General features: G+C 38.1%; 1 protein-coding gene across 6 annotated transcripts in view; it reads right to left on the reverse strand.

The window, feature by feature from the left end:
• Nucleotides 1–812: 812 nt before the first annotated feature.
• TTC33 (tetratricopeptide repeat domain 33) overlaps nt 813–27,109 on the reverse strand; it is a 41,079-nt gene continuing 14,782 nt past the window's right edge. For 2 of the 6 annotated variants that reach the window (XM_005556786.5, XM_005556785.5), the window contains exons 3-5: nt 15,350–15,431; nt 13,452–13,583; nt 813–2,828 (exon numbers count right to left, since the gene is read on the reverse strand). In XM_005556786.5, the coding sequence (XP_005556843.1) occupies nt 2,475–2,828; nt 13,452–13,583; nt 15,350–15,431 (568 nt within the window). In that variant the 3' untranslated portion in view covers nt 813–2,474. Of the gene's footprint in view, nt 2,829–9,757; nt 11,739–13,451; nt 13,584–15,349; nt 15,432–27,109 lie in introns of those variants that run through there. The other 4 variants (XM_073993368.1, XM_073993367.1, XM_073993366.1 and 1 more) reach the window with 2 other exon arrangements.

A 27,109-nucleotide genomic window follows, 5' to 3' on the forward strand; every position in this document is an offset into this window, starting at 1 on the left:
ACTAACGACTGTCTATGCCATACAATTCTCAAACAAGAATAATGTAAATTACAGTCAATTTAACTTGAACACTAAACAGTGTTATTTCAGAAAGTATATTAAACATCTATATCAATATCATGAACATCAATTATTTCTCTTCAGATTCATAAAGATTTGTCATTAAAATTAACAAGCTTAGTCAATGTTTGTGTATCAGTATTCACATCCTTGTATAAAATAATGGGTACATTTTTCTCTTCATGCATGGAAGAGTATGAGCTAAAATAAGCATTCTTGGGGGCCTGCAGAAATCAGCTGCCTTCCTTCTTCATAACTTGCTGTTTCTTTTTCTCCTCTATCTTATGTCTAAACTAATTTATGTCTTACATCTGGGTAAGAAAGAGACTAACTTGGCTTACCACGCCAATACAGAGGAAAAACTAGGTTCTTATAACAGGGCCTAGCGGCCACATGCATTCCATCCTGAGTCTTGCCTCTTTGGGGCTTGAGGAATAGACCCTGTCAAGAAAAATCCCACTATCTCTCCTATAATACTAGAAGCAGAGACTTCTTACTTTCAGATAAGGAAAGGAATACAAAAAAAGTTCTCCTTTTTTCAAATCAGAGGAAATTGAGGTTAAATATCTCCAAACTAATTCAAGTTTTTCATAGAAATAGCTAGCGTTTACTGAAATAGCTAGCATTTCTTCATGTGTGAGGCACCATGCAAGGTACTTTAAATATATTATGTTCATATAAGAAAGATATTAAGTAGATGAATCTAATTTTTCAAAAGCTAACAATACAAAATAATAGGAGAATCTTCAAAATGCAGAAAAAAACTATTTATTCACAAATTACACAATAAACAAACATCCATTATGCAAAACAATATACCAAATGTTGAGTACTCACTTCTCTAGATACCTATTTACGTTTTGAGAATGTTCTTTATTAAACAAAATAAAATAACATATTTTTTGGAGCACTCTGAAACTAACCTCTCTAACCAGGGCTAATTTTCTGATGATATAACTTAAGGAAAGAATATTCTTTTCAAGGCAAATGCTAATTTCTCCAACTCTGAAAAGAGATATGCATTCCAATAAAACAAAAGTTTTAAAAACCATCTTCATAAAAAATGTAGATCATTACTAACATGCTCCAACATTAGTCAGATCTTTAACATAAAGTGGGCTACTTTCATCTCTAACAAAGATAAAATTAATACACCTATAGTATCTTCCTGAGTGTCAGAAGTAACGGAACCCAACAGGTCTATATTATTGTACTACAGTATATGGTATAAAAATAATAGTTCAGATTAGCAATGACCATATTGGTTTGTGAATGTGATTGTGGCCTTTCAATAAAATATTTTTTTAATACAGCCTTCTCAAACTCATGAGATTGTACTATAAATCACATTCCATTTTCTATGTCTTTTGTGCTTAAGTTATTTATTCACTGGCACTCTAATAACAGCCCTACTTTTTTATTTTTAGAAAGATATAATTAGCTATTTAAAATTGTAATTATTTTTCATTTCACTGAGTAGTTTCAAAAAAAGTTATCTAGAAAAGTAATTCCCAGTCATCAAATTGAAAGATACAAGCAAGAAGTAAGTTGTTTCCAGGGTTTTTAAAGCTTTGTAAAATAAAAAAGAGAAAGTATTGGTTTTGACTAGGATAATATAGCAGTACAATTGTCATTAACCTATCTGTAAAAGCCATTCATTTAAAAATGCATATTTTTAAAATGACTCATTTGTGGTAAGGATTACTTACTGTAACAATTAAAAAATAAAACCATCATTCTCATATTTATCAATACTTCACACTTTTACCAAATACTGAAGGAAACAACTATCATTGTTATAACTTCAAAGTCAAAACAGAAACACAAATCAGAATTAAAAGAAACTTCAGAAAATGTTCAGAATGTACACATTTGCGTGCATTTTCAGCCAAACTTTCAAAGATTCCACATATGACCAAATGACAACTTTGAATCAAAATGAATGTCAAAAATATTCAAGCTTTCTGACAGACTTACTCTAATGAAGCAAGAAAAAGACAGCAAATAGTAAGAGCAGTGTATTTCTCAGAGGGAGGGAAATCACGTACTTCCTTTATCATACAACAAAAGTTGAAACAGCATTTCAGTAACATTGATCAAGTTATTCACTATTCAAGAATACATTTTTCAAGTTTTGTCTTTAAAATGTATTCATTTACATATTCAGATTAAACTAAGTTTATTAATCAAAAACCATTTTACTCAGAATTTTAACCTTGAGAAATATAAATCATAACTTATTAAAGCATATTCCAAACACTATACAATAATCCTGCCATTTTAGTTTTTATATGCCTCATCTGAAAAACGTTATTTTACAACCAGGAGTTCTCCTATCTATCTCCAGAGTAAATGTCTCTATGTCAAAACTTCAAGAGGCAATCAAAGATTCAAATAATCCTATGCATACTGCTTCATCGGGCTTTGATAAAAACAGAGCCATCTGGTGGTGTAGCACCATCCTCCTTTTCAGTTACAGTCTCTACAGCCCCAGAAGCGGACACAATAACCATTGTTTTATTTGCTGAAACTGTCTTCTCTTTCTCAGCAATAGCCGCACAAACAGCAACAATCTCATCACTTTCAAAGTCATAGTCTGGAATTGACTTTGGTGAAAAGTGTGTTACTTCAGCTGGTGCTTCCCTTTTTTTAATCCTCTGTGCTACCTTCTGCTGCTCCTGGAGCGTTCTTGCCCAAGAGAGGTCTTCTTTCCATATCTCAGGGTTCATTGGATAGATGTGAAGGGCTACTTGAAAACTTCGAATTGCCTAGAAAATAAGGTCAGAGTTTTTTGTTTTGTTTTTAAAAATTAGTATGTTTAATATAATCCTGTGTGTTTGTGTACGTATATACTGTACCCATACACATCCTAATGCATTATTTTAATGTACTAGAACACAAAAGATAGAAGCTACGGTGTTGCCCTAAGCACTGGGAAAAAAAATTATAGAAGACTGAAAGAAAGTGACTGACAATATGCTTATGGAATAAAAGCCATTAAAATGGGAGTACTCATAATAGGGCTAAAGATAAAGCAAATACATTGTCAGCTTCTGTAGACCAGTAAGTATGTACATTTGGGGATTTCCCGAGCTAAGCCACAATCACAAAGGTACCGGGAGTGGATATCTTTGAAGTTAACAGTTTAGATCCTAACAATGCTAACATTTATTGAGTGTTTACTACATTCTAGGCACTAAAGATTTACATGTATTGGGCCAGGCACGGTGGCTCACACCTGCAATCCCAGCATTTTGGGAGGCCAAGGTGGGCGGATCACCTGAGGGCAGGAGTTCAAGACCAGCCTGGTTAAGACGGTGAAACCCCGTCTCTACTATAAATACAAAAATTAGTCAGGCCTAATGGTGGGTGCCTGTAATCCCAGCTACTCAGGAGGCTGAGGCAGGAGAATTGCTTGAACCCAGGAGGTGGAGGTTGCAGTGAGTTGAGATCACGCCACTGCACTCCAGCCTGGGCAAAAAGAGCAAAACTCCATCTCAAAAACAAACAAAAAGAAGATTTACATGTATTAACTCATCTAGCCTCACAATAATCATACAAAGTAGGTATGGTTATTGTTTTCAGTACTATTTTAGAGAAGCACAAAAAGAGTAGTAACCAAAAGTATCAGCTAGGAATTGGCAGAGCTGGGATGCAAATTCAGGCAATCTGGCTTCAGAGTCCATTCTCTTATTCATTATATTATACTGCTTAGTCACAAGAACTCCACTACAGTGTGGATAAAGGTCAACCTCAGTACTACTGACATATTTGGCTGAATAAGTCTTTATTTTGGAAGGGCTGTCCTCTATAATGTAGAATATTCAGCAACATCCCTGACCTACACTCACTAAATCCAACACAGTTTCCTTTCCTAGTTGTGATAAACAAAAATGTCTCTAGACATGGCAAATGTTCCCTGGGGACAAAACTGCCCTCCAGGTGAGAACCATTGGTCTAAATCTATTATATGTTGTTTTCTCTGAGTATAGTCTCTGGATAGAAGATTCTCATGCAAACAGCTTAGTTTTAAGATTGCACGTAATCGACCAGGCACGGTGGCTCACGCCTGTAATCCCAGCACTCTGGGAGACAGAGGCAGGCGGATCACCTGAGGTCAGAAGTTCAAGACCAGCCTGGCCATGGTGAAACCCCATCTCTACTAAAAATACAAAAAAATTAGCCGGGCGTGGTGGTGCAGGCCTGTAATCCCAGCTACTCAGGAGGCTGAGGCAGGAGAATTGCTCGAACCCAGGAGGCGGAGGTTGCAGTGAGCAGAGATCACGCCATTATGCTCCAGCCTGAGCAACAAGAGCAAAACTCCGTCTCAAAAAAAAAAAAAAAACACACACACAAACAAACAAAAAAAAACTTGCACGTAATCTACAGATATACAATCTAATCAGCCCTTTAGAGAAGTCATAAAGACGACAGACACATGATGGCTCATGTCTGTAAATCTAACTCTTTGGGAGGCTGAGGCAAATGCATGAATCACTTGACACCAAGAGTTCAATGACAAAACCCGGTCTCTACTAAAGATTCAAAAAAATTAGCTGGGCATGGTGGTGGTGCCTGTAATCTCAGCTACTCAGGAGGCTGAGGCAGGAAAATTGCTTGAACTCCGGAGGCAGAGGTTACAGTGAGCCAAGATCGTGCCACTCACTCCAGCCTGGGTGACACAGCAAGACTCTGTCTCAAAAAAAAAAAAACATAGAGATAGGTATATATAGCAGTATTCGGCTGGGCATAGTGGCTCATGCCTGTAATCCCAGCACTTTAGGAGGCCGAGGTGGGCAGATCACGAGGTCAGGAGTTCAAGACCAGCCTGGCCAAAATGGTGAAACCTCATCTCTACTAAAAACACAAAAATTAGCTGGGCGTGGTGGTGGGCACCTATAATACCAGCTACTCAGAGGGCTGAGGCAGGAGAATAGCCTGAACCAGGAGGCAGAGGTTGCAGTGAGCTGAGGTTGTACCACTGCACTTCAGCCTGGGTGACAGAGCAAGACTCGGTCTCAAAAAAAAAGAAAAAAATTAGCTGGGTATGGTGGTGTAGGCCTGTAATCCCAGCTAATCTGCAGGCTGAGGCAGGAGAATCACTTGAACCCAGGAAGCACAGGTTGCAGTGAGCCGAGATGGTACCACTGCACTCCAGCCTGAGCAACAAAGCGAGACTGTCTCAAAAACAAATAATAAATAAAAATTAAAAATTAAGGAACCATGGGAACTGTGCTTTATATGTTCTTAATATTCTAATAAAAATCCTCCTATACAGAAGTGTTAAAAAAATAAATACCTCTTCATGGCATAAAGCTAATGCCTTAGGAAACATTAAAAGGTATTTTATTCATATTTACTAAAATTTTAAAACAGCAATAAAGCTCACCCATTTAAAACATACAATTCAATATTCCGTTACAAAGCCATTACCCATAATCAATTCTAGAACATTTTTATCACCCCCAAAGAAAATTCCATACCTACTGGCATTACTCCTCATTTCTCCCCAAAACCCCAGCTCTAGGCAAGCATTAATTTACTTGCTATCTCTATGTTTCTGTGTATTCTGCATATTTCATATAAATGAAATCATACAGCCTTTTATGTTTGGTTTCTTTCACTTAGCATATTGTTTTTAAAGTTCATCCATCTTGTAACAGGCATTATTTCTTTTTAATGCTGAATAATATTTCATTGTATGGATATACCACATTTTGCTTATCTATTCGTCAGTTGATGGCATTTGAGTTGTTTCCACTTCTTGGCCATTTTAAATGCTGCTGCTATGAACGTTTGTGTAAATGTTTTTGTGTGGACATGCGTCTTCATTTCTCTTCGGTATAAAGAGTGGAACTGTTTTGTCATATGGTAACTACATGTTTCGTTTTTTTCAGGAACTGCCAGACTGTTTTCCAAAATGGCTATAACATTTACATTCCCATCAGTAATGTACGAGGGCTCCAATTTCTCCACACCCTCAGCAATACTTCATATTGTCCATCTTTTTTATGATAGTGAATGTGAAGCAGTATCTCACTGTGGTTTTGATTTTTATTTCCTTGACAAGTAACAATGTTGAGCATCTTTCATGTGCTCAATAGCTGTGTGTGTATCTTCTTTGGAAAAATATCTTTTCAAATCCTTTGCCTATTTTTAAATTACATTATTTTTCTTTTCGTTATTGAGTTGTAAGAGTTTTTTATATAGTCTACATACTAGACCTTTATCAGATATATGATATTTTCTTCCATTCTGTGAATTGCCTTTTCACTTTCTTAACAGTAACTTTTGAAGCACGAAAGTGTTTAATTTGAAGTCCAATTTTTATCTACTTTTTTCTTTTGTTACTTGTGCTTCCAATGTCATATCTAAAAAATATTAATATATTGCTGAGTCCAAGGTTACAAAGATTTACACCTATGTTTTCTCCTAAGAGTTTTATAATACTTTTAGTTCTTATCTTTAGGTCTTTCTTTGGTTTTGAGTTAATTTTTATAGCCAATGTGAAGTAAGAGTCCAGTGTCAATCATTTGCATATGGATATCCAACTGTCTCAGCACCTTTGTTGAAGACTATTCCTTCCCACATTAAATTGTCTTGACACCCTTGTCCAATTAACTAAAAATGTAGGTTTATTTCTATACTTTCAGTTCTATCCCACTGATCTACATATCTACATTATGCCTATCTAAGTACTATACTGTCTTGATTACTAACGTTTTCATATTTACTAAATTGAAATATACATATATATTTAAAGTAAATCCAAAGAGCTGCAATTACATTTTTAAATTTAAGATAGTTTAAAATCTCCCACAAAACAAAATGGCAGAGCAGTAACATCAGCAAGATGGCAGAGTGGGAAGCCCTGGACCCTCCTTCATTCAACAAATACACCAATTCAGCAACAATTCACAAACAAAATTCCTTTGTGAGAAATCCAGAAACTAACTGAAAGGCTCCTGAACCCTGGATGAATAAGAATCCAGACTCATCAAAGCCAGAAGGGAGATTCAGGACACCCTCTCGCCAGAATCCTACTCCCAGCAGAGCCCCATAGGATTGGGAAGAACCCTGCAGCTCCCAGCTACCCTCAAGGGAAAGAATGAGTTGGTGTAAGTGTTCAATGCCCCAACTTCTACAGTGGCTACCAAAAGGACTGGTTTCTGTCTTGCCTGTTTTTTGGACCACTGGTAAAACAAGTCCTACATAATCTAAACACCTACAGGAGACCAGAGATAATGGAGGCTTGGGAAGAGTAGTTGCCCTATCTGTTCCTCCAGCTCAGCATAGAGTGAAGAAAATTCCCAGCCCCCAGATTTTGCCTACGGAGGAAAAGAACTGGTCCACACTGTGTCCAATGCCCCAATTTTTATGGGGACTACCAAAAGGACTGGCTTCTGTCTTACCTGTAGTGGAGTACTGATAGGATTTGGCAAAATCCAGCTGCCTGGGGGCTAACAAGAACAGAGAAGGATATTTGGGCTAGAAGTTGCTATTACCCCTTCCCTGAGCTGGGCACAAAGTTTAAGTGGACAAAATCAATTTTAGAAGTAAGAACAAAACTAGGGGCATCACACTTACGAATTTCAAAATATATTACAAAGTGACAGCAAACAAAACAATATGATTCTGGCATAAAGTCAGATACATAGACCAAAGGAACAGAATAGACAGTCTACAAATAAATTCACACATAACATGGTCAGCTGATCTTCAACAAGGGTACCAAGTATACATAATGAGGAAAGTCTAGTTTCTTCAACAAATGATGCTGGGAAAATTGGATATCCACGTGCAAAAGAATGAAAATGGATCCTCATCTTACACCATAAACAAAAGTCAACTCCAAGTGCATTAAAGACTTAAATGTAAGCCCTGAAGCTACAGACTCCTACAGAAAAAACAAAACAAACAAAAAACATTGGTCTTAAAAATTATTTCATGAATAAAACACCAAAAACATAGGTAACAAAATCAAAAATAGGCAACTGAGATTACATCAAACTAAAATGCTTCTGCATAGCAAAGGAAACAACCACCAGAGTGAAAGGAAACCTATGTAATGGGAGAAAATATTTGCAAATCATATCTAAGGGTTTAACTTTCAAATATATAAGAAATAACTCAATAGCCAAAAAACCTAGTAACCTGATCTTAAAATGGGCTAAACACTTGAATATACTTGAACAGACATTTCTGTAAATGGCTAACAGGTGTATGAAAAGATGCTCAATATCACTAATCAGGGAAATGCAAATCAAAATCACCATGAAATATAACCTCACATCTGTTAAAATGGGTATTATCACAAAAAAAAAAAAAAAATAGGTGGCCAGGTGCGGTGGCTCACACCTGTAATCCCAGCACTGTGGGAGGCCACGGCAGGCAGATCACCTGAGGTCAGGAGTCCAAGACCAGCCTGGTCAACATGGCGAAATGCTCTCTCTACTAAAAATACAAAAATTAGCCAGGCGTGGTGGTGGGCGCCTGTTATCCCAGCTACTGGGGAGGCTGAGGCAGGAGAATAACTTGAACCAGGAGGCAGAGGTTACAGTGAGCTGAGATCACACCACTGCACTCCAGCCTGGGCAAGAGAGCAAGATTCCATCTCAAAAAAAACAAACAAAGGCAAGATGTGTCAGTGAGGTTAGGGAGAAACTGGAACCCTTTTGTACATTGTTGTTAAAAACGCAAAATGGTGTAGCCATTATGGAGTTTCTTCAAACACTTAAAATTAGAACTACCATGCAATCAAGCTATCTCATTTCTGGATATTTATTCAAAAGAATCAAGATCTCAAAGAGATATTAGCACTCCCATGCTCATTGCAGCAGTATTCACAGTAGCCAATATGTAGAAACAACCTAAATGTCCATCAAAGGAAGAATGGATAAAGCAAATGGTATACACATAAAATGAAATATTATTCAGCTTCAAAAAAGAAGCAGGCCAGGCACAGTGGCTCACCCCTGTAATCCCAGCACTTTGGGAGGCCGAGGTAGGCAGATCACGAGGTCAGCAGATCGAGACCATCCTGGCTAACACGGTGAAACCCCGTCTCTACTAAAAATACAAAAAACTAGCCAGGCTAGGTGGCGGGCGCCTGTAGTCCCAGCTACTCGGGAGGCTGAGGCAGGAGAATGGCGTGAACCAGGGAGGCGGAGCTTGCAGTGAGCCGACATCACGCCACCGCACTCTAGCCTGGGCGACAGAGCTACACTCATTCCCAAAATAAAAAGAAGCAAATTCCACAATATCTAACATGAATAGGACCTTGAGGACATTATGCTAAGTGAAAGAAGTCAGTCACAGAAGGCAAATTCTGCATAATTCCACTTATATCTCTAAAATAGGCAAATTCATTGACTCAAAAAGTGAAATTGTGAGGCAAGGCACAGTGTGCTCACGTCTGTAATCCCGGAACTTTGGGAGGCTGAGGCAGGTGGGTCATGAGGCCAGGAGTTCGAGACCAGCCTGGCCAACATGGTGGAGCTGCCTCTACTAAAAATACAAAAATTAGCCAGATGCAGTGGCACATGCCTATAGTCCCAGCTACTTGGGAGGCTGAGGCAGAAGAATTGCTTGAACCCAGGAGGTGGAGGCTGGAGTAAGCCGAGATCACATCACTGCACTCCAGCATGGGGAGCAGAGCGAGACTCAAAGTCTCAAAATAAAAACGAGAACAATAATAAAGCTCATAATCAAACTTTATTTTTCAAGGAAAAAACTCCTCAATTCTTAAGTGTCAACATACAACATTTATAAAGGCTATAATTCAAGAATTTGTACTAATTATAGAAAAGATAATGCAGCTTGACTCAAACAATATCTACAGTAATTAACTAAACTAAAAATTTACAAGTGAATTTTTTTTTTTTTTTTTTTGAGATGGAGTCTCATTCTGTCACCCAGGCTGGAGTGAAGTGATGCGATCTCAGCTCACTGCAACCTCCACCTCCCAGGTTCAAGATATTCTCCTGCCTCCTGAGTAGCTGGAACTACAGGTGCATGCCACCACGCCTGGCTAATTTTTGTGTTTTTAGTAGAGATGAGGTTTCCCCATGTTGGCCAGGCTGGTCTCAAAACTCTAGACCTCAGGTGATCAACCCACCTCAGCCTCCCAGCATGCTGGGATTACAGGCATGAGCCACCACGTCCAGCCAATTTTTTTTTTTTTAATATGGGGTCTCCTTATGTTACCCAGGTTGGGCCAAACTCCTGGCTTCAACCAATCCTTCTGCCTCAGCCTCCCAAAGTGCTGAGATTATACACATGAGCCAGGATGTCAGCCCCTCAAGTGAAATTTTAAAAACTCTCAATCATCTTCCTTTTGTCTAGAAATTATCACTTGTCCATCCCATTACTACCATTACCAAAGCAAAATAATAAAAAGAATCAAATGATGCAACTGAAATTTCTAATTAAAGATTTGCTCATGCAAAATATTAAAACCAATGGCTAAAATGAGAGTTGGAAAACAGAGAAAACATCAGTAAACAAAATTAATTTATTACATATTGGCATGAAGAAAAGCAAAAGCTGGCAATGAATTACACAGCGTCTGAATGAGGGAAGCCACAAAGCTAGTTCTAGCACTGAAGGCTAAGAACCCTGGAAAGCCAACAGAAGAATCCTTCCTGATACTGTTACCTCCTGGTATTCATTACCTTTCCCAATCTCCTTTCCTTTCTACCTTCTTCTTCAGGATAAATCCCTTATATATTCCTTTCTCACCATCCCTATTCCCTCATACAGAATTTTTAACTCCCAGAACCATTCTCTTCAGCTTTCTTATTCTCTCATCCTTCCACTTCTTAAAATCTCATTCTCATAAGGTCACATATATATATACACACACACACACACACGCACACATATATATATAAAATGTATACCATATACATATATATAATGTATACCATATACATATATATCTCTCTCCTATAAACATTTTCCAACGTTCACATCCAACTCTTATAAAGTTTAAATAATTATTCATGGAGATATGCCCAACTACTGACTTTTAATTTACTGCCTGTGCTATTTACATATGCAATTTCCTATGGTTTTAGTCCATATGTGTATATATAGTAAGAATTGTTAGATGTTAGAGATTCTAGCTTGCTTTCAATAGATTTTTACATAGCGTCCCTTCATTATGACATTTTGAGTCGTCTTTTTACCATTCTAGTCTTTTAAGAGAACAGCTTAAATCTACATAAAAACAGAGAAGATTCCTAAAAATTACATTTAAATGGCAAAAAAAAAAAAAATACATTAAATTCTACTAAGAATTTCACAGTATTAATGGATAGAGCCATATCAACAGGAAAAAAAAAATTGAACTGGTACTGTTATTCAAAAAAATTTTAAGATTAAATTATTTTTATTGGATGATACAAAGTGTCTCTGTCTCACCTGCAGTGTATTTTCCTTCTTTATAAAGGAAAATCTTTACTAAATATTATGCCCTAGAGATTTGTTCCATTACCATAGACTCTATAAGCAAAAGAGATAATGATTTATATATTTTTAATGGAGGCAAGGAAAAAGTATTATATGATAGGGTTTTCTTCCCCTGTTAATCTGTTAGAAAACTAAATTCTTTGAAGTCTTTTTTCCAACTCTGGTATGATTTAAGTCTTCATGTAAAAAGAGAGAAGCTGACAACACTAAAGGGCAAGAAAAAAACAGTACTTGGTTAAAATGGTTTCTATCACTGTGAATCTCATTTAGCTTATCATTAACTTACTTTAGTCAAATCAATTATTTTCTCACAGAAATTCCTTACTATATCTGAGAATTTGACAAACACCTTTTTTGGGAAGTAGAAATAATGATACATTTATAAGAATGCCAGAAAAAAATCTAAGTCATCCACAACTTACTGAAACCATTGTTAGTAAATTTAAATTTTGAATTTATCAGCAATTTTAGTCTTGCAAGAAACTTTTAAATTTGTTTTATTTTGAACTGTTAAAAACTAATAAAACCATTTTTAAAATCTTAATTTACTTAATAACAAGGAAGAAATTTGGCACTGTATATTAGATTTGCAAACACTTGTTAGGAAGTTAAATTTCGTTAGCTATCAGGTGTATACAGCCCTGCCAAAAGAAAAACAACAGGACAGCTGTCACAGCTAATTCTTACCTGGATAGCCTCTGCCACTAACAAGGTATAGTCCAGACAAGTTGAGAGATGCATTAGGTACCAGCTTATGGTAAACATTACACAATGAGTATTTCATTTGCACACATTTCTACTCTTCCTCTTTATCCCCTTAGTAAGCCTAGCAACTTTTCAGTCTAAATGTTCATGACCATTACTCTCCCATATTCTACTGTCTTCCTTCCCCTATATAATCTTATTATTATTATTATTATTATTTTTTTGAGACAGAATCTCACTCTGTTGCCCAGGCTGGAGTGCAGTGGCTGGATCTCAGCTCACTGCAAGCTCCGCCTCCCGGGTTTACGCCATTCTCCTGCCTCAGCCTCCCGAGTAGCTGGGACTACAGGCGCCCGCCACCTCGCCTGGCTAGTTTTTTATATTTTTTAGTAGAGACGGGGTTTCACCGGGTTAGCCAGGATGGTCTCGATCTCCTGACCTTGTGATCCGCCCGTCTCGGCCTCCCAAAGTGCTGGGATTACAGACTTGAGCCACCGCACCCGGCCGCTTCCCCTATATAATCTGTTAGCAGTTTTGTCTCCACAGTGATACTAATACCACTTTACAATGTGGTAAATTTAATGATCCAAAGAACTAAGCCAAAAAGTTGCCCATTGTCTATTTAAATAAGGTTTACCAAATGCCAATGTTTTATGTTAAATGTTTTTTAATTTCCATGATGTCACGTAACTGAAAAAATTCTGATCATAATATAATTAGTGTCTATAATAAAAAAGATGTTCAGTAATACCTCTGAATTGTGTTCATGGATTAATACCTTTAAGAAGTAATTTGCTAATTATTTTTTGTATAGATTTGATAAATGGCTATTCACTTTTGGGTTCAGTTAATCAAAAATATGTCAAAATAGGCTGGGCACGTTGGCTCACGCCTGTAATCCCAGCACTTTGGGAGGCCGAGACTGGAAGATCATTTGAGGTCAGGAGTTCAAGACCAGTCTGACCAACACGGTGACACCTGTCCCTACAAAAAATACAAAAACATTAGCCAGGCATGGTGGTGCATGCCTATAGTACCAGTTACTCGGGAAGCTGAGGCAGGAGAATAGCTTGAACCCAGGAGGTAGAGGTTGCCATGAGATGAGACTGCACCACTGCACTCTACCCTGGGTGACATCAAGACTCCATCTCAAAAAAAAAAAAATGTCAAAATATACTTAAAATTGCTGCATTATAATAATCTGACTTCCTCACCAGGATTATCTCTCCTAAACCAAGTTGAGCACGTCCCAAAGTTTGCCAAGACTCCCATGAATGTGGATTTCGCTGGACAGCCATTTCTGCTGCATGTACTGCTGGGAACATTTCATGAAGAGACATTAGCACCTATAGGCAAAAAAAGACCAAAAAATCTGTCAGTAATATTCATAAACTAGCAACTACATTAAAAACCCTTTTCATTTTTTAGGATACATTTTTAGTCCAGTAAAAATAGCATTTTGGTGATTCTTACCCCTTACTCTGCCATTCAGGGTAAGAAATTATAGTTCTCTTTTCACCCCTGATATAACTATGAAAATATAAACCATTCTCTTTCCAGTTATTGAATCTTATGTCCATCTGGTCAAAACCAAGTGTTCATATCCTAACCATGGTGGCTCAGAGGTATTTTGAACTTCCAGTTCCACTTCTATTTATTCTATTTACAATGTGGTTTTCAGGCAAACACAGGTACTGCCATTAAACTAGGGGAATAAATTTGTTCAACCAGCCATCCTATCCCTAATGAACATCTTTCTGTTACAAAAATTATTTTAAACATTGCCTAGGCCTTCTCACTACTGGGCTTTTCAAATCATATATACCAGAAAGTTAGGGTTAGGGTTAGGGAGAGTTAGGGTGACCAGAGAGTTCTAGCTCCACTGTGGTCTGTGGGAAAGGGCTGGATTTTATCTATAATCTTTAGGACCATTAACACTTTAAAAGATTTGTGACAGGAACATTATTATCAGATTCCAAATTAAACAAGTCTTCATAAAGTTTGCCACAAACCTGTCATTCATATATACATATTTAAGATTGAAAATTAAAGGCATCCAAATGAAGGTCCTCATATCACTTGATTCAGATGACATAATTTATTTGAGTTTTTCCTGGATAAACTAAAGTCAAAGGTGACAAATGGTGTGTCCTATATTTGAGATCATCATTTGAAAAATATTTGTTAGGTGTGCAGATTAAGGCTGAATGGCAACAATTCCCTGCCAAAAATATGTTTAATGCTCTGTGTGAGACTTTTAAAATCACTTGGATAACCTATTCAAGTGCTCAGAGGTTTTCTTTACAGACTTTCCTACAAAATATTAGAAACATATTTTTAAAGTAAAATGTTATTTTTAAACTATTAATAAAATTGCATCTATACTGACCTTTTGCTAAGAACTAAGCCATTTTTAGAAATATCTCATCTAGAACCCAATCCATCTTCATTTTTAAGAAAACTGAACTATTTTGCTAAGTCTACTACATTTAATTCACAAGGAAAGCATATGTTTTTCATCTAAGAGATCGCCAGTTACTTTTTGTTTTTTATTTATTTATCTTTTTTTGAGATGGAGTCTCACTGTGTCACCCAAGATGGAGTGCAGTGGCACCATCTCAGCTCACTGCAACCTCCGCCTCCCACATTCAAGTGATCCTCCTGCCTCAGCCTCTGAAGTAGCTGGGACTACAGGCGTGTGTCACCACTCCCAGCTAATATTTGTATTTTTAGTAGAGGCAAGGTTTCACCATGTTGGCCAGGGTGGTCTCGAACTTGTGACCTCAAGTGATCCACCCACCTCAGCCTCTCAAGTTGCTGGGATTACAGACATGAGCCATGGCACCTGCCCACCAGTGACTTTAGAAGATAGCCATCTATTCCTATCTTACAATAGTTAGGCTAAAATAACAGTTAACTTCATTGTGAAGGCAAATGAACTTCCAATTTTATGCATGACAGAGCCATAAATAATGGTGAAATATTTTTTCCCAAAGAAATTGTATTTGAAAAAGAAAATGGGAGAAAATGCTATTTTGCTTCATCATTGCTCACTCACCAAACAAACATAGCACAATTTCATAAGGAAAGTGAAATTCGTCATAATTATTACCTGTGATTTCATCTCGTATAGGGTAGCATCATTTGGAGTTAACTGTAGTGCTTCATCCCACTTCTGAATTGCTTCCCGATATCTGTGGTTGTTAAAGTTATACGAATGCCATATTTTCAATATGTCTTTTTTAGACTTTCAAAATAATTTTTTATTGTGGTAAAATATAAAATTTACCATCTTAACCATTTAAGTGTACAGTTTAGAGGCATTAAGTAGCATTAAGTACATATAGTTCATTCACCTTTTTGTGCAACCACCACCACCATTCATCTCCAGAACTTTTTCATCTTCCCAAACTGAAACTCCATACCCATTAAACAATAACTGCTCATTGCCCCCTCCCCACCCCCAGGCAAACACCATTCTACTCTTAGACTACTTTCAGGAGGAGTAGTCATGTACTTTCAACAGTTTTTTGGACTACTTTCTAGTCCATGAAATACATGTAAAAATTCAAAGTAAAGGATTAGCAAATTAAGTCCAGCAACTTATTCAAGTACAAAATCCACATGATCATATAGTGTATGCTCAGAAAAACTTAGAAATGGGATCATATGTAACAGATAAGGGAGAAAAAAAGTACATGCCACTAAACAATACTTAGTATAATTTAACAACCATTTCTGATTATTTATAATAATAAAAGTATATACAACATTAAAGAAATTCAGTACCGTGGTGCCATTATCTACTAAGCTTTAATGATACAACCTCTAAAAGTAGTAACTATATCACCTAAAAAGAAAGTGCTTGTGCTTTTTTAGGCATATTGTGGGTGATTTCAAGCCTCTCTAAACAATATTTCCAAATGTTATTATAAATGCAACAGGAAAAACTTTGGAAATTAATTTATCGATGTATTCCTTCATAACAATCCTTCCACTCACAATTTTCTAATAAAGATAGCAGTAATAAATTCTGCAAGACTTAATAGTAGCAAATGTCTTTCCTCCAGCATTAGGAGGAAAAGGTTGGACTGTTTGTCCAATCTTTTTTCTACCACTCCCTACGCATAGCTGTGCTCCACTCGGCAGAGTTTTTATAGTCCCTACCCACATATCATGCCTTTGTTAGTATGGATCCCCTGCTACACATACACACACACATCTGTATTAGTCCATTCTCACGCTGCAATAAAGAACTGCCCAAGACTAGGAAATTTATAAAGGAAAGAGGTTTAATTGACGCGTACCACAGGGCTGGGGAGGCCTCAGGAAACTTACAGTCATGGCAGAAGGGGAAGCAAACACATCCTTCTTCACATGGAGGCAGGAGAGAGAAATGAGTGCTGAGCAAACAGGGAAGCCCCTTATAAAACTGTAGATCTCGTGAGAACTCAGTGTCATGAGAACAGCATGGCAGAAACTGCTCCCATAATTCAATTATCTCCACCTGGTCCCATCCTTGACACATGGGGTTATTACAATTCAAGGTGAGATTTGGGTGGGGACACAGAGCCAAACCATATCACGTATCTAAGATTGCCTTCCTACTCCTCTTCATCTATGCAAGGGCTCCTCCTCTAAGACCAAGTTAAAATGTTCCATTCTTCATGAAGACCTCCTCCAGTGGATCTAGCCCACTAACGATGAGTACCACTTCAGACCACATAGCAATACTTGTATTTCCAAAGCATTTTATGTTTTACAAAGCACTTTCAATACAATTATTTAACATACAATTATTTTCCCAAAAAGTTAATTCACTCTAAGTAAGTGAATATAAATTTGGTATTATTTGCTTTTTAAAAAATTATTTTGAGAGATATAGTCTTGCTCCGTTGCACTGGCATGATCACAGCTCATTGCAGCCTTGAACTCTTGGGCTCAAGGGCCTCCCACCTCAGCCTCGCAAGTAGCTAGGATTACAGGCACATGCCACTATCCCCAGCTAATTTTTTTATTTTTTTTATTTTTGTAGAGACAGGGTCTCACTATGTTGCCCAGGCTGGTCTCAAACTCCTGGCCTCAAGCAATTCTCCTGTCTTGGCCTCCACAAGTGCTGAGATTATAGGGGTGAACCACCATGCCTGGCCTCAAGTTTGGCATTACTTGTTCTCACTTTATTGATGAGGAACCAATGGTTGAGAGCAGCTAAAGGACTATCCAAGTCCTACAAAAGATAGGATTTAAAGCTAGCTCTTAAAAATACAAGACCAATACTTTCTGTAACTATATCAGGTATGCCTCCCATTTAGTTCTGCTCTAATTCCTCCTTGTATTTTTGTCTTCCCTTCTCTAATGAGTTCAGGAACCAAAGGGTAGATTTGCTTATATGCTCTACAGTACCCAGAACATTTCTGGGAATGTAGAAGGTAATAATATAACAGATTTTTTTTTTTTTTTTGAGACAGTCTCACTCTGTCACCCAGGCTGGAGTACATGGAGTACAGTGGCATGATCTCGGCTCACTGCAACCTCCGCCTCCCGGGTTCAAGTGATTCTCCTGCCTCAGTCCCCCGAGTGGCTGGGACTACAGGCACACGCCACCACACCCGGATAATTTTTGTATTTTCATAGAGATGGGGTTTCGCCATGTTGACCAGGCTGGTCTCAAACTCTTTACCTCAACTGATCTGCCCGTCTCGGCCTCCCAAAGTGCTGGGATTACAAGCATGAGCCACTGTGCCCAGCCTAATATAACAGATTCTATCTGTCTCATTTGTCCTACCTTCTCCAACTCCTGAAGGCAGCAGAGAGAAGCATATAAAGCATGAAAAGAGGGGACAGATGTAGCATGCTCTTAACAGGAAAAAAAAATGGTAATAAAAACAAATTCTATCCTAAGACAAAAGTGGTAAAAATGTTAATTCTTAACTTTGTTCCATTCATTATTTCAAGTATAGAAATTATAAGAAATCCCAAGACTAGGGGAATGTGAATGTGGGTAGAAAAAAACAAAAACATTAGAATTCTAGGTTTAGCAGAGGGACCTCATGACCTTGGATGTTTGAGGTTTCAGGAGTCTTTGACAGCTTGTGAGGAAGAAGCTGAAGGTCTTTGGTCTCTAGAGTAAGGGGTGACATAGTAAAGGTCCATATAGTAAATATTTTAGGCTTTGTGAACCATACAGTCTATCACAACTATTCAACTCTATTACTGTATCCCAAAATCAGCCATAAACAATGCATTCAAAAAATGGGCATTGCTGTGTCCCAATAAAACTTTATTTATAAAAACAGGCTGTTTTCATAAATAAAGTTTGCCAACCCTAGATCTACTTGTCCCAACCACTGTTAAAAGCTTATCATATTTGTCAAATTTACTTTTTACTTCCAGTCCTATTTTCTGCCCAACTCAACCAGAGGAAGTTATCGCCCCACAGTGGTCATCACTGTGACTTGGAGGCACTAGTGGCAGAGGGTCAGGGATGTTAACAGTCTTCAAGGCAAAGAGCAAGCCTGCACAATAAAGATCTATCTTGCCCAAAATACCACTAGCACTACTGCCGAGAACAGGATGGCTTATCCCATCCCCAACCCCACAAAGCTGCTTATGTTCCCAAGCTTAAGTTGTCCGAAGTACAAAATAAACTAAGAGGTTCAAGGTGACAATGACCATCACTAGTTTTTTCTTTTTATTAAGCAGGTATGCATGTGTGCATATACATATACATACAAACACACATACACACACACACGTGTAAACACAGGCTCACAGATTTGAGAAAAAAGAAAAATGTCCTGTCTTCTGGACTGCACTGCCTTTTATTTTGAAAACATAACCATTGCTGCCAGCAGAGGCATCACTCAATGAAATGTGCTTTGTTGCCAAGGAGGCCTATAAAGGTTTAAAGGAACAAGTGAGCTGTTTTCCACGCTAAACAAAGCAAGAAATGGTGGACATTTACTTCACTATCATCAACTTACTCAATTATTCTCCCTTCTCATCTCTCTTTGGTTTACTTCTCTTGGCCTGCAAACAAAGGGTGGCGCCACTTAGTTCCTCCATTTTTAGATCACAGGAAACTTGGCACTGAACAAATCAATAGTCTCTGGTAACTTCTGCAGCATATCTCTTAATTCAACTTCAGTTTGGAACAGACTGAACAGACACAGCCCTACTGCAGCTGTTGGATAGGAAGCATTAAATGATAAAAACTTGGTTTAAAGTCACTGTGGTTAATAAATGACCAAAGTCTGATTCTGCCAGTTTAAGGACAATCTTAACAGTATGCAACTGAACTAGCACAAGGAAGGAAGCAAAGGGAATAGTTCCATGGACTACAATAGGGCAGGATGAGATAATGCCCTACACTGAGGTAGAGAACAGCTGGTGATCAAGCTAAATATGTTAGATAGCACACTCATTTACCAGATAGAAATGTCAACGTGTTTAGCTACTTTACTCCCAATTAGGTTTCTAATTTACTGTGGCTTTAAATTTAATGAGCTATATAGTTAACAGCTTATTCACTTTATAAATATTTACTGGGCACCTACTCTGGCACAGGTAGAATTCTAGTAATAAGTACTAAGTATGCAGCACCCAACAAGATATAATAGGTCCCTACTATTCTTCTAGATTTTACTTTCTAAAGTGTATGCATGTTAGAAGGAGAAAGAGAAAGAAAGACAACAAACTAAGTTAAAATATAAGTGCCATGATAAAAGACAAATGGAGGAATGTGATAGGGAGTGACCTAGTGGCTACTCGGAATGGGTGGTCAAGAAAGGTCTTCCTAGGAACGCATTGAAGCTGAGACCTGAGTGACAAAACGGGGTCAGACAACTGAAAATCTGGAGAAAGTCCATTCCAGGCAAAGGGAAGAACCTGGGGAAGGACCAAACCATGTTTTTGTGGAAAGGAAATAAAACCAGAGGAAGGGAAGTCAGAGTTCAGGGAGGTGGGCCGAAGCCATGATCACAGAGAATACAATAAGCCATAGTTATGCATGTGGATTTAACTGTATGTGTGATGAAGAATCCACAGAGTTTTTATACAACAGTGAGACATGAATTATTGATTTACATTTTTAAGACATCAGTCAGACCCAGGGGAGAAGAACAGACAGTAAGGGTACAAAAATGTGCACAGGGAGGCTAGATATGAGACAACAAAAGTAATTTAGGTATGAGATAACCATAGATAAGGATAGCAGCAGTGAAAACAGAAAGGGGAAAAAGATTTACAATCCACTGAAAATGTAAAGTTGGCTCAACTTGGACTTGGTATGAGTGAAAAAAAGAAAGAAATCCAGGATAATCTGGGTTACCTGGAAAACAGAGCCTGATGCCAAAGCTTACTGGCTAAATCTTTATTGAGTGGGTAGGATCCTAGGCAATCAAGAGCGAGGGAAAAACAGAAGTAAGGCATGAAGAAAGAAGAATAAATACAAGGTCTATGTTAAGCTGGCAATAGCTCCACAAACACAGATGATTGTTGATCTGGAGAGCAAAAGGAAAGGAGCCAGCAAAGATTAAAAAGGAGAAGACATGGAGACAAGGACAAGCATGACAGCATGGTGGTGTGGAAGAGGAGACAGCAGTGCATTTAGGAAGAGCGTGGTCACCTATGCTGAATGATAAGAAGCACAATAAATGAGAACAGAGGCTAGATTTGACAACACGGAGGTCATTGATAACCCTTACAAAAGCAGTTTCAGTGGATTCACGGGGACAGAAATATGACTGGATGGTTCATCAAGAAATGGAGTTTGTAGTCCAGGGGGAGCAGAGAAACGGCACAGCATTTGGAGAGAAGCTTTTTAAATGGATGTTATCAGGGTATGTTTGCATGCCAGTGAGAAGGAGCCGAGAGAAAAGGAGAAACAGATGATATAAAAATGAGAGGACTATTTTAGAACAACGTTCCTGAGAAGGCACAAAGGGATGGGGTCTAGAGTACAAGTGGAGTGGTGGGCCTTTGATAAGGGCAGGGCACTTCATTACAATGGAATGATGACAGACCATATAGACACAAATACAATAAGGTTGGAAGATGTGCTGGTGAGAAAATAAAGTCATTCTACAAGAATTGTATCTATTTTTTTCCACAGAACATGAGGCAAAACCACTGTCATTAAATATACTGATGTGGGTAATCTGTAGAATGTAGGTCACACAGCAAGATCACCCTCAAATTTACATTAGTAGGTATACTTTTCTACACAAGAACAAAATGCATGGTAAATTCTAATTTATATTCCTGCTTCATACACATACAACTGATTCTAACAGAAAAATTAGACCAGTTAGCTAGACAGTCAAATATCACCATCTAGTGGCTGAAACTTTAAAAGCCAACATGTCAAAGTTGGGACTAACACCGTGACTCTTGAGCAGGTATAACCTAGTTTGTAATAATTCTAGAAAAAGACATTTGAACAAAATAATTTACAAAAATATATATATTAACACTGCAGGAAATATACCAAGAACATATAAAATCCTAAATTGTTGTATCTAAAGTACATTTCACTTGGTGCTTATCAGGTGCTAGGTAGCATGCTTTTACATGGACTTTGCTCTTTAATCTTCCAAAATTCTAAAAGATATGTATCACCATTTGACCAATGAGGTAGAAATTGACAAAGAATAACTGCCCAAAGTTTATGTAGATAGAAATGATGAAGTTGGGATTTGAATGGAGGTAACCTGACTTCAAAATCTACATTCTTAACCACTATACTCACTATACTATCTCTATTAAGCACCAAAATTTCTTGGGGGTTGGGTAGAAGAGTAAATCAGATTTTTGTAAAAAGAATCATGAATACTCTAAGGTAAGACTTCTGAATTTAAAAACCACTCAAGGTTGATCATGGTGGCTCACGCCTGTAATCCCAGCACTTTGGGAGGCTGAGGCGGTAGGATCACCTGAGTCCAGGAGTTCAAGATCAGCCTGGGCAACATGGCAAAACCCCATCTCTACTAAACATACAAAAAATTAGCTGGGCATAGTGGTGCACACCTGTAGTCCCAGCTCCTCAGGAAGCTGATGGACAAGAATCGCTTGAACCTGGAAGGTGGAGATTGCAATGAGACAAGATCGTGCTACTGCGCTCCAGCCACCTGGGCAACAGAGCGAGGCTCCATCTCAAAAACAAAAAACAAAAACAAAAAAAAGACTGGGGACTTCTGCTACTATCCTACAAGTGATGCACAAGAGTTACTAAAGAAGGCTGACAGAGTGATAAAATAACAAAGACCCCAAAATACGTAACATTCAGATTTGAAATTTTACTGAAATCTAAATTATCTCTTCTATCAATTAACTTGCAATATAACAGCAAATTCAGAACACAAATACATCATGAACACATATAAAGATATATGAAACAAATATAGAATTATTTTACATTTGACAAGCACTCAAAACTTTGTTTTTTTAATCAAATTTACTAGTGTGTAATTTATATATCAAAAAATGTGTCCACTTTAAGCATACTTTTTGATGAGTTTTAAGAAATGTATACACTCATGTAAATACAACCACAACCATCACAACAAAGAACATTTTTGTCAATCCAAAAAGTTCTCTGTGCCCCTTTCTCAGGAAACCTACCCCAACTGCTGACCCCAGGCAACTATTGATTTTTTCTGTCACTGTGGATTAATTTGTCTTTAGACAGATTTATAAAATGAGAATCAGATGGTATGTACTCCTTCTGACTTCTTTCCCTTAGCATAATGTATTTGAGATGTCAATCATTTCTTTTTACTGCTCAATAGAATACTACTGTATGGAAATACCACAATTTATTCATTCATTCACCTGCTGATGGACATTTAGGTTGTCCCAGTTCATGGATACTATTAATAAAGCTGCTAGAAACATTGTTAGAACAGTCTTTGCGTGGATACATGCTTTCATTTCTTCTGAGTTAGTATCTAGGAATAAAACTGTGAGATTGTACAGTAAAGTATATATTTAACTTTATGTGAAACAGGCCAGGCATAGTGGCTCACGTCTGTAATCCCAGCACTTTGGGAGGCCAAGGCAGGCAGATCACCTGAGGTCAGGAGTTCAAGATCAGGCTGGCCAACACAGTGAAACCCCGTCTCTACTAAAACTTCAAAAATTACCCAGGTGTAGTGGTGCGCACCTGTAATCCCAGCTAGTCGGGGGTGCTGAGGCAGGAGAATTGCTTGAACCCGGCAGGTGGAGGTTGCAGTGAGCCGAGATCATGCCACTGCAGTCCAGCCTGGGCAACAAAGCAAGATTCCATCTCAAAAATAAAATAAAATGAAATAAGTGAAACAACCAGACAGTTTGCCAAAGAGGTAAAGCTATTTTACATTTTCAAGAGCAATGTATAAAAGTTTAACTTGCTCCATATCTTTGCCAACACTTGATACTGTCAATCATTTCAATGTTAGCATTCTAGTAACTAGGTAATAGTATCTCACTGTGGTTTTAATTTGAAAGTTCTTGATGACTAATAATGCTGAGCAACTTTTCGTATGCTTCTTGGCCATTCATATATTTTCTTTTGTGATGCATCTGCTCCAACTTTTTACCCATTCTTTACATGAATACCTTGTCTTCTTCCTACTGAGTTGTAAGAGTTCTTCTATAGGCCGGGTGCAGTGGATCACGCCTGTAATCCCAGCACTTTGGGAGGCTGAGGTGGGCAGATCACGAGGTCAGGAGATCGAGACCATCCTAGCTAAGACGGTGAAACTCCGTCTCTACTAAAAACACAAAAAATTAGCCTGGCGTGGTGGCAGGCTCCTGTAGTCCCAGCTACTCGGGAGACTGAGGCAGGAGAATGGCGTGAACCCGGGAGACGGAGCTTGCAGTGAGCCGAGATCGTCCCACTGTACTCCAGCCTGGGCGACAGAGTGAGACTCCGTCTCAAAAAAAAAGAGTTCTTCTATCTTCTGGAAACAAGTCCTATGTCAGATATATGTACTGGAAATATTTTCTCCCAGTCTGTGGCCTGACTTTTCATGTTCTCAATTAAGCCTTTTAAAAACCAGGAGTTTTCATTTGTATCAACTGACCACATACATGTGAGTCATTTCTGTATCACAGATTATTTTCATTGATCCACATATGTCTATCTTTAGTACTATGAAGGTATAACATTTAAAAACACAGTAAGGGTTGAAATTAAGTAATGTAAGTTCCCTAAGTATGTTTTACTTCATAAAATTCTTCTGGCTAGTCTAGATTCTTTGCATTTCCACATAAATTTTAGAATAAGCTTGTCAATTATCTCAAACGCAAGTTTGCTGGGATTTTGATTGGAACTGCACTGAGTTTACAGATCAATTTTGGGAGAACTGATGTATTAACAAAATACAGTCTTCCAATCTATAAGCATTGATATGGTTTGGATCTGTATCCCCACCCAAATCTCATGTCAAATTGTAATCCCCAGTATTAAAGGAGGGGCCTGGTAGGAGGTAATTGGATTATGGGGGCAGATTTCCCTCTTGGTACTGTTCTCATGATAGTGAGTTCTTGCAAGATCTGGTTGCTTAAAAGTGTGTAGCACTCCCACTCCCCTCACTCTCCCTTCCTCCTGCTCCAGCCGTGTGAAGTGCTGGCTCCTACCTTTGCCTTCTTCTATGATTACAGCTTTCATGAGGCCTCTCCAGAAGTTGAGCAGATGCCAACATTATGCTTCCTATGCAGCCCTCAGAACCGTGAGCCAATTAAACCTGTTTTCTTCATAAATTATCCAGTCTCAGGTATTTGTTTATAGCAGTGTGGGGACAAACTAATACAAGTATAGTGTATATTTATTGGTTTATTTAGGTCTTTTAACATTTCAGCAACATTTTGTAGTTTTCATATAGTTCTTATACATGTTTTGCTGAGTTTTTTTCCTAACAATTTTAGATTTGGGAATAATACTACAAATGGTGCTTTTTCAAAAAGCAAAAAAAGCATTCAGCTTCTAATTGTTTTATTTAACCCCATTATTGGCTTTTAAGTCTTTTATTATCTTTTAATGGTTTCTCTAGGGTCTAGGTTTGAATACAACATAACAGCCTAAGAGCAATATAATTCCATTTATCCCTTCATGCTTTCTATTACAGTTGTTATATATTTACTTCTATATAATTTTGCAAAATGTTGCTGTTGTTATTTAATACCAATCATCTTTTTAAAGAATTTGTTTTTTAAATCAGTCTTCATACTTACCCATGTTTACCACTTCCAGAACTCTTTCATTCTTTACTTAGATACAAATTTCTATCTGGTATGATTTTCCTTCTACCTAAATAATTTTTTTATTTTTTTTATTTTTTTTATTTTTTTATTTTTTTTTTTTTGAGACAGAGTCTCCGCTCTGTCGCCTAGGCTGGAGGGCAGTGGCCGGATCTCAGCTCACTGCAAGCTCCGCTCCCTGGGTTTACGCCATTCTCCTGCCTCAGGCTCCCGAGTAGCTGGGACTACAGGTGCCCGCCACCACGCTGGGCTAGTTTTTTGTATTTTTTTTAGTAGAGACGGGGTTTCATCATGTTAGCCAGAATGGTCTCGATCTCCTGACCTCGTGATCCGCCCGTCTCGGCCTCCCAAAGTGCTGGGATTACAAGCTTGAGCCACTGTGCCCGGCCTCTTTTAATATTTCTTGAAGTCCAGGCCTACTGGTAATGGGTTATCTCAGCTTTTGTTTGTCCGATAAAGTTATTTTGCCTTCATTTCTGAAAGACATTTTTGTGGTACAAAGAATTCTAAGTTGGCAGTTTTACTTTCCTTCAAAACTTTAATGATGTCATTCCATTATCTTGCATAGACCTCCAGCTGACCTCAGCTGCTACACTCTGAAATCCATAGCCACATTTGCAGCAAGGATAAATATCTCACGGCTTTTCTCCACATTAACTGCAAGTATCAGAAATAAGACCAGTTCACTTCTGAGGGGCATGGGACTCCAATGAGGGACAACTCTGACTTTAGGACTATCCAAGGTATTGTCCAACTTTCTTTAGATTATATGACAGCCTAAGACATTTCCATCCAATCTTCCCTCCCTCTCCCCTTCATTGGGGGTCAGACAAGCATAGCTCTCCCAGATTTACTCAGTTCCCACCCCATGTCCTCTCATACAGTGATTCCCCTAAGGAAATCTTTGCATGTTTAAGCCAGTCTTGGCATGTGCTTCTAGAAGGACCCAGACTAGCATAACTGTTCAGTGTATTTTTTATTTTAGATATCGTATTTTTCATTTCTAGATGTTCCTTTTTTAATATATCTTCCATTTCACTCCTCATTATGTTTGTTTCCCTTTAATTATCTGAATATAGTTATATCACCATTTTAACCTCTTTGTACACTACTTCCATCATCTATGTTATTTCTGAATCTGTTTCTATTGACTGATTTGTCTCCTATTTATGGGTCACAGTTTCCGACTCTTTGGCATGTCTAGTAATTTTTTATTAGATGCTGAATATTTTAAACATTACACTGTCGACTAAAAATACTGGGCTCTATTCTGGCAGGCAGTAAAGTTTGAAAGTATCATTTGAACCCTTCAAAACCTATTTTTAAAGCTTTTCTAGGGAAGGTCTGGAGTAGCCTTCCCTGCAAGGATAGTGTAGTCATTCTACTAAGAAATAACCCCCTGTTGGCCGGGCGCGGTGGCTCAAGCCTGTAATCCCAGCACTTTGGGAGGCCGAGACGGGCGGATCACGAGGTCAGGAGTTCGAGACCATCCTGGCTAACACGGTGAAACCCCGTCTCTACTAAAAAATACAAAAAACTAGCCGGGCGAGGTGGCGGGCGCCTGTAGTCCCGGCTACTCGGGAGGCTGAGGCAGGAGAATGGCGTAAAAATCCGGGAGGCAGAGCTTGCAGTG

Source organism: Macaca fascicularis, chromosome 6 (genome assembly GCF_037993035.2).
Source record: "Macaca fascicularis isolate 582-1 chromosome 6, T2T-MFA8v1.1".
Classification (NCBI taxonomy): Eukaryota; Metazoa; Chordata; class Mammalia; order Primates; family Cercopithecidae; genus Macaca; species Macaca fascicularis.